Raw genomic sequence first — 8,970 nt, 5'->3', positions numbered from 1 at the left:
CAGTCAAGTGCAAAAAACACAGTGGAATCACGCAACGCACGCTGCTGGTGTGCTTCCTGCCCACGAGGAAAGAAGAGCGACAAGGTTCAGATTTGACTGTTTGCAACATGGGAGATGATTACCCAAAAAATCCCTGGGAAAAAAGAAAAGATATCTCGGTAACGAAAACCATAGGAGGCTGTATTGGCGAGATCCAAGGGTTCACAGCAGCCCAAAAGAAAAACCGCCTGGAAGTCCGAGGACCTTTAGTACCGTACCGAACCAGCAGCCTTCACGCCAAGCGACGACCACCCTTGTCCCTTTCCTTTTTCCATTCAGCCTACTTCTTAGCTTTGTTCTGTCAGTCTAAGGCAAAGCTTAAGTGGTTTGCCTACCTTACCCACTTGATGAAAGGGAACGAACTCCGTTTCCTTGGCGGCTTTGTGGGTGGATTCAGTCAGAAAAAACTCCTTCCTTTTGAAAAAAGTGACGCTTTGTGTCTTCGCTTCCGAGGGTTAGGGTATAGGCCATTTCGAGCAAGCTTTCGCTTTTTCTCCTGGCTTTCTACAACTTTCGCTTTAGCTTCCAAAGGCGACCCAATGACCTTTCCGGAATTGGAAGTATTCGTCACCCTACCCTAATAAAGAAGTCACTATAAAACTGCTTGCCCTCCAGAAGTACCAAAGGTGCGCGGAGCCCGGTGGAAATGAATATGTTTGCTACTGAAAGAACCCTGCCTATTGACTAATATTCGTCTTTAGAATTAAAGTAGCTATGAAGCCCAATCTACTGTCGATTCAAAAGGGGGCATAGTCATATGGGTGGGGTGTCTGTGGGGAGCTGCCTTGGATAGAGGAATTCCTCCAATCTAAAAAAATGAACAAAGAAAAAGTCTGTGACGAAGATCTTTCTTTTCTATCAATAGATAGGAATGAGTGTTCATTATAGGAGATAGGATCCATCTGCTCTCTCTCTCTCTCTATTTTCTTTGATGCAATTTAGAGAGAAAGAGCAGTGCGGATTAGAAAAAAAAAAGAGAACCGGGAGATGATTCCAAAATAGATACATAGACATCTAAAGTAAAGGGATGTATATATTATTCCTATATATATCATCTATCTATGAAAAAAGTAAGCAGAGTTCGTTTTTAGGTTCCCCAAAGCCCCGAATGGATTGGATCATTTCTGCTTCTGTCAACGAAATGAAGGCCTCACCCCTTCCGAATGCTTCTCCGATCCTGAAGTTCTCGGGAAGAGAATAAGATGCAGCTCCCCCTCCCTCTGTCTTTTTCCGCTTTGCTAATCTTCCCCTCTAACGTGGGCCGGGCTTAGGCGGGCGGGGGAGGAAGAAAGAAAGTCGAAGAGCGTCTTCTCCTTTGTCCTTTTTTCAGTGCAACACAGGAAAGCACCCTCTTTTTGTAATCCCTGCAACTTCCCAGAGGCTTGCTTTTTTTATTGAACGCATGTCGTAGCTAGGACCCCTCCAAACATGTTTGAGCCTATGTTCACTCGGGGCCAAAAAAGGAGAATTCCGGAATGCCTGCCGACGTTCATATAAGGTGCATATCCCTTACCACTAAAGGAAAGGCTCGACGAAGGGGGGATATTAGCTGGGTAAGGAAAACGCTTTTGGAGATTGAGATGTCGATTTGTTTTTCATCGAAAAGGAAGAAGGCCGAGGGGATAGCAGCCTTCCTTCGGGCTTTGCCTGCCGAAGTTCTAATAAAGAATTCCGGCTTGGCCCGGGAAAGCGCTGGTAACAACATAAAGAAAGGGGTACATGTAGCTGCTGCGCCCGCCCACTAAGCAGCAGGTTCGACATCTACTACATAACAGAGAATCCACTTCAGATAACCACATCTCTGCTAGGCAGCGTGTGGAATGGCCGAGAGCAGACCAAATGAATATATAATCCAAGCCGAGAGTGGAGTTACGTGAACAGCCGCCTGATGGAAAACAACTTTCACGTTCGGTTCAGAGAGCACTTTTTTCGTTGAGATAAGTCCTTCCCTTTGTGTGAATTCCCCAGCGGCGAATTAACAACTTGTGGGGCCCTATCTATTCAATCTCTCGAGCCCCAAGATAACCCCCCTCTCCCTCGGACTCAATCTCTCTTTTGACTCTATATATGTGGGCACCTATTATCTATGAGGGTTCACCCACCCCGGTGACAGCATTCCTTTCTATTGCGCCTAAAATCTCTATTTCTGCAAATATGTCACGTGTTTCTATTGTTGCTTCCTATGGGGGTACATTACAACAAATCTTCTTTTTCTGCAGCATTGCTTCTATGATCTTAGGAGCACTGGCCGCCATGGCCCAAACGAAAGTCAAAAGACCTCTAGCTCATAGTTCGATTGGACATGTAGGTTATATTCGTACTGGTTTCTCATGTGGAACCATAGAAGGAATTCAATCACTACTAATTGGTCTATTTATTTATGCATCAATGATGATAGATGCATTCGCCATAGTTCCAGCATTACGACAAACCCATGTCAAATATATAGCAGATTTGGGCGCTCTAGCCAAAACGAATCCTATTTCGGCTATGACCTTCTCCATTACAATGTTCTCATACGCAGGAACACCCCTGTTAGCCGGCTTTTGTAGCAAATTCTATTTGTTCTTCGTCGCTTTGGGTTGTGGGGCTTACTTCCTAGCCCCAGGGAGAGTAGTGACTAGCGTTATAGGTCGTTGGGCGGCCGGAAGGTTGCCATGAGTAAGGTTGGGAGACCGAAGGCAGTTTTCCGTGCACCAGACACGTAGCTTACCGAATTAGTTGCAACACGGATGGGAATGCATGCTACGAAAGATAGGGTCGAGTCTGATACATCAACCGTCGACTCCATATCCTTGTACGAGTCCACAATCACTACACGAGATGAACCCGGGTTTGGTGAATGGAAGTTGGCCTTAGGTGTAATAGGACTCCCAGTTACTGCGCACGATCGTATACTGAGGTGCACCCCATCGGTTGTTGGAATGACGCGAGCCGGGCCGTGCCTCGATTCCTTTCAAAAAGATGAAGGGACAAAGGTGACTAATTCCCTATCTCATTTGGGGCAGAAAACGAATCAACATCTCGATGTGATACAACCCTTTCCATTTTCGTTGGGAAAGAACGGCGAAGTCCATCCGAACCCTCCAATGAAGAAATAAGAGGAGAGGAAAGCCCAATGGCGCGCGAAGCGCATGCGGAAGGGGCACGGAGAAATAAAGAAGTGTGGGGGAGAAGCAGCCAAGCTCATTCCCTTTGCTTCCTTGGCCCAAAGCAGTTCTTTGTTTCCTGGCCAAATCAAGGATTTGGGGCTGATTGCAAAAGATATCTAAATAGAAAGATAGATCCATCCATCTATCCATCTACCTAAAAAAGAATCGATTTCGATTTCATGAAACCTTTGATTCAAAGAACTGCGCTTACCCCCCCCCCCCCCCCCCCCCCGCTCATGAAACGGCTATGCTGCAATGGATGGCAGAGGGTCCGTAGTACCCGAAGCACTGGAGTGATCCAGTAGCCGGGAAGGGGCCTAGAAGTGCCTACTACTACACCACACCACACTTGGCCCCATCTGTTGGTTTCAACAGACTAGAGTGATAGCATCTCAATCATCATCATCATCCATATCAGCGTCCTGTGTAGTCCTCTTCCCAGGCCAGTCACCTCCCAATGCCATTCTTCTACGGCCTCAGTGCCTCACTAGTGAGGCCCTCCCTCACGCACACCACAGATAAGTTACAGCCCTGGCCGAATTTTTAGCTCACACCAAATATCCAAGCCTATTTATTGCAGGTAACCCGCGTGCGACCTTCTCAGCTCGATAGACAAGCTTAATTGATCTTCTGAATCTGGATTTTACAAAACGTTCCTTCTCCCATTTCTACCAGAGTAGTAGATACACTAACCAGCTATTCTCATCTCAATAGATCCTTTGATTTCTCTCAATTATTTGTAAACGATATGTCAATTGTCCGAGAATAAAGTCATATTCTTGTCAAATCCTTTTTGAGTGATACCGAGGAGTGCGAATCTCAACACAACCGATCCCCCCTCCCCCCCAATTCCCTACCGTGAAACCAGCCACCGTTGCCATTCTCTTTACAGTTTAGATCCAACATGCCACTGTTGTTCCACCACCGCCGAATGACGGAGCCACGCTGCTGGCGGCCGGCGCGGGTTTCCCCTACTCACAATGTTTGTCTAGGGCATTTGCCTGTCGGTCGCAGCCAAACTCCTCAATGCAAACACAATCATGCTGCTCATCCTAGCCGGTCGAGGCCAGATTCTTTACATCGGGCAAGTCCTCTGCACGCCACTAGCATGAGTTCTCGTGCTTGTCTCGGTGCCAGAGCAGTCATAAAAAAATCAATCTACTTAGGCAAAACTAACAGGAATGGAGTTGACCGGTTGGCTCTGTCCGTCTTTTCGTGTCACCGCCATCTTTCCTCGGCGCCTTATTTTTTACGGGAAGGGGCATGCTTTATACACCAAATAATGGTTACATCATTGGCCAAAATTTTCATAAGAAAATAAGGGGGTGCATCCGCCCAAACATATGGGGTATTCGCACGTCCCTATCTTGCCAGCTCATGAGCTCTACTATATCCGTGTCTCTAAAACAATGCTCAATTGTAACCTTCCAAAATTCAAGCAAAATACTACGACAATCATCTACCGCCGGTGCTGGTACCATGGTTGGCACGATGACATTTTCGTCAGGAACGAGCACACCAAGCTTGGAATCGAGATTTGACAACAGGCAAAGACTCATATCGGTGGGTGTATGCGCATATGCATGAGTACTTGCATCCATATTTGTGTTAAGAAAAAGGAAAGGAGGAATTTATTGCGCCAAGATTCGCATTGCCACTTGTCGCTACGATTTTTTTTCCTTCTTAGCCCAAACGGGATTAACCCACGTCGTCAAAGAAAACCTCTGAAACCCTAAATTCTCTGTCCCGATTCCTTCCAGCGCCGCTCCCATCCCTCTCTCTGCTCCCCCACGATCCACCCCTCTCCATCCCCAATTCAACGATCCACTCCTCGTCGAGCCTGGATCTGGCCGTACCCTATGGAGCGACACAATTCATTCAGGTGAGCCTCGATATGGGCGGATCACGCCGCCCTGCCGCTTCTTTCTTTGCAGCCCGCCCCCGCATCTTTTCTATCTCCGCGAGAAGACATCTGACTGCCTGTGTGCGATTTCTAGAGTTTCTCACTCGAATTGACACCAGTTTCTTCCTTGGTTGCCAGGATGGGAGAGGCCAAGGAGAACGACGTGTACAAGCAGGAGCTGCTCGACGACGACAAGGCTGTTGACGCCGCCGCCAAGCCGGCCGCCGGGCACGCAGCCGCCAGGAAGTAATTATTCGTTCAACTTCCTTGTTTTTCTTCATCTTCCCTTCACTTTGCTTGTTCTCATTCTGACGGACGGCCTATGCGCGCAGGGGCAACGTCGGCAGCCACAGCTCCGGCATCACAGACTTCTTTCTCAAGCCCGAGCTGCTCCGGGCCATCCAGGACTGTGGCCTTGAGACCAGGACTAACGCTTGGAGCAGCGTCCCCCCGAAGGCAAGTTAGTTCGATTGGTTAGCATGTAGTACAACGCTTAGCTATCCCCCTTGGCACCCATTAATCACCACGTATTAGCTTTCAGTGGTTTCAAAAGCATACGAACTAGACCGCTAGGAATAACTAGTACTCCCATATATGTGATCTCTTACATTTCTTTACAGCGGGAGTAAAAGGCAACCATTAATTCCACAGCGTCTAACATGCTCCAACTAGAGCTACCCTCATAAGGCACTGTATGTGCTGGTTAATCTGTTGCGAAATTCACTAGAGCATGTTTGGAACCTATCAATGTATGCTAGCAGAGATGCTGATCACGTTCATAATTCCCTTCAAATATTTCAGTTCCTTTTTGATGGACAGGCTACACCCGCAAGGCCGCTTGACTATGAGGAGGACGATAACCAGGCCGTCGACGCTGCCGCCAAGCCTACCTCTCGCCATGTAGCCCAAGAAGTTATTATACATTTCAATATTTTTTTCCTTCTCCCATCCAATTGTTTGGTCCCTTTCTAACGGACGATCTATGCGCGCAGGAGTGGCGTCGGCATCCATAGCTCCGGCTTCAGGGACTTCTTACTCATGCCCGGGCTACTCCGGGCCATCCAGAAATTCAGCCTTGAGCACCCATGGGCAATTGAGTTCGAATGATTAGCATGTATATATGCCCCTTAGCTATTCCCCTCGGAGCCATTAATAGGCACCGCTTCGCTTTCAGGTTTCAACCCACTTGAGCCGAGTGAAATGCATTAAAGTATCACAATTGTGTCGTCATTACTAGCAACTTAACATCACTTTTGTGTTTTCGACAACTTAACATCACTTTTGTGTTTTCGACCCAAAAAACACAATTTTTAGTTAATTTCACTGAATGCACTGACCACTCTCTGAGTTTGCTGAAACAACGATTATGAAATGTTCGATCCGCTTAGGCTGAATTGGCAAAAAAATATTCCATGTGGACAGTTGACCTGGTCTTTTTCCTCCACCTCCGCCCGTCTCTCTTTGGCGTTGCATCAGACACCTCTTGAGCAAGGGGTGGCAGGCGGTGGGCCCCAACAAATTGGCACCCAGGGGTACCTCGCCGACGTGGGCCTCACCATGCACACTTACCTGCCGCTGCCCTCCATGACGCGTCGTCGCGCTCACCCAGGCATCGCAGTGCTCCCGGAATCGCCACACCTCCCAAGATCCGGCACACCATATGCTTTTCCAGCCATCAGCCTGCCACCCTCCATGATTTGAGTCCCTCGGTCTTCGATTCCCATGGCTTCGAGCACCGCACCAGCGCCCTCACCGCGGCCCGTTCTAGATTCAGTGAGGGAGCATAACCCCTACCCCGAGCAATGCATCTCCTCGCGTGGAGTAGTGCTGGATGTAGGGGCACTCCCCTGGAAGGACGCGGAAGCTAGGAATGACGACTAGAGCTGGCACACCTCACCAGTGTAGTCAGTGGTGCAGTTGTGCAGTAGGTCATGCGCGGCGGCCACTATGACAATCGGTGGAAGCCTGACATCGTCCCATTCCGGCCATCTGTACCGAATTTGTTGGTAAGCGCATGGTGCCTGGTCAACCACCGGCAGCGACATGAACGGACCCGGCTAGAACTCCGCTTCCGATGCATTTTTAGCTAAGTTTTAGGTGGTTTTCTGCCATTTTTTAAAAATTGGTGGTAAATTGGTAATGACAACATAACTGTGGAGGTTTTATTCATTTCACTCACATGAGCTAGACCGGTAGGAATAGTAGTAAAAGGAAAACAAAGGCAAACCCTTAATTCCACTGTCTACCATGCTCGAACTAGAGCTATCCTCTTTTTTCATAGCAAAAAAACCATAGTGCACTGTATTTGGTAGTTAATTTGTTGTGAAATTGATTAAAAATCTGTTTCGAATCTGTCAATATATGCGTAGAGATGATGATCACATTCATCACTCGATTAATCTATTTATATCCCTTCCCAACCACAAATCTCGTGTCCTAGTTTCCCCTCTAAAACTTAAGGCGGAAGCGTTTACAGCTACGAAAAGGAAGGTGTGTTCTTGGGTCTCACCTTGGAGGGGTCGACATCATTCTTCGGCTGCAAAATGACCATAATAAACTCTAGCATGTACAACGTTCCCACATTCATCATGGTATTTTATCATCTTTTTGAGAGCAACCACGCTGTGTTTGACAAAGACTGTATTGCATCTACTGGAATAGTCGTGATACCAAGTGCCATAAGCCCATAACTGTAGGTGTGAGGCCGCCGCAATTGGAGTTGCCGCCACTGTCCTATTCCTTTCTTGCCCTCAGTTATTCCGGTCTTCAGGTCATCGTGTAATGTAGTAAGTGAAAACTCTTCACCATGAACCAAAAAGGCAAGTCTTTTTCTTTTCTCTTTCAACTAGATGTCATCCATTGAATTTTCTCAGCCAAGTATGCATTTCCAAGACACTAAACCTTTTAATCAGCAACTGCTTTTCTATCGTCTCTTTTCTGCTGTTGATGATTCAGTAGTCGTTTCTGTTCTTATGCCGCCTCTAGTCCCGGCTGGGTTTCAGCCTTTTGCATTTGATTCCCCTTCCTAAAGCAATATTAACAATTATTTCTTTTTCTGTCAAGAAGATTATCTATATCAATATAAAAAGACCCAAAGGGACAGATCCAATTAATCTCGGCCATTAAATCATGTCAATCCAACGACCTAAACAGCTTCAATGCCGAGCTCTCAACACGTTTAGCGTGCAGTTAATTTCATGTCAAATATAGCGCTAATCACATAATAACACGCAAATAATATTGTACTTAATATCCACATGCACATAATATACTTTCAAATTAACGTGCATTGCATGTACACATTGACTAGTAAGGACAAAATAGTTCATTATTCGATAGCGCGCCAGTAACTAGAGAAGTGTAGACTCTGTTAACTAGGAGCTGGACCTGCTCAATTTTGTGCTTAGAGAGTATTGTACCACATCCACGTTGCACCTGTACGTAAGCATCTATATTTTGTGCCCAAAATCCAAGGAAGAGGAGTATATGGCATATTGGGAACACATCCGATTGCCCAAGATAAGTCGTCTGGAGGCCGAAATCACTCTTTTGACTTTTTTTAATGTTTGGCATGATCTGACCCTATTTAAAAATATATCTGGATTTGACACTTTTCCTACCGTCATACACGCTGACGGTAGGGTATAATAGGGTTACCACTATGCAAGGCCCCTACTCTAGGAAAGATCTCTCTACCTCCAAGACCTCATCTTCTTTGGATTTGAAAAGAACCCTACCCTAGTGCTATTTCCATTGGATTGCACTTGTATACTTGTGGATCTCATGTGTGCTATTCTAGTGGATGTGTGATCTGGACTTGCTTGATTGATTTCCTCTTTATGTTCATGCTTGTACTTCCACTAGTAGAAAAGGGGG

General features: G+C 46.7%; 1 protein-coding gene across 1 annotated transcript; it reads left to right on the top strand.

Moving 5' to 3' along the window:
• Nucleotides 1–4,959: 4,959 nt before the first annotated feature.
• LOC147961604 (DEAD-box ATP-dependent RNA helicase 15-like) lies at nt 4,960–6,093 on the top strand. The gene is made up of 3 exons (XM_087537955.1): nt 4,960–5,073; nt 5,233–5,340; nt 5,427–6,093. Exons 1-3 carry the CDS (start codon nt 5,051–5,053, stop codon nt 5,557–5,559), a joined length of 264 nt encoding a protein of 87 aa, XP_087394081.1. The 5' UTR covers nt 4,960–5,050; the 3' UTR covers nt 5,560–6,093.
• Nucleotides 6,094–8,970: the final 2,877 nt, after the last annotated feature.

This window comes from Triticum urartu, chromosome 7A (genome assembly GCF_056163025.1).
Source record: "Triticum urartu cultivar PI428250 chromosome 7A, HENAU_Tu73, whole genome shotgun sequence".
In the NCBI taxonomy this organism is placed as follows: domain Eukaryota; kingdom Viridiplantae; phylum Streptophyta; class Magnoliopsida; order Poales; family Poaceae; genus Triticum; species Triticum urartu.
The sequence above is the reverse complement of the archived record's forward strand: the minus strand, read 5'-3'. Positions and strand labels throughout refer to the sequence as shown.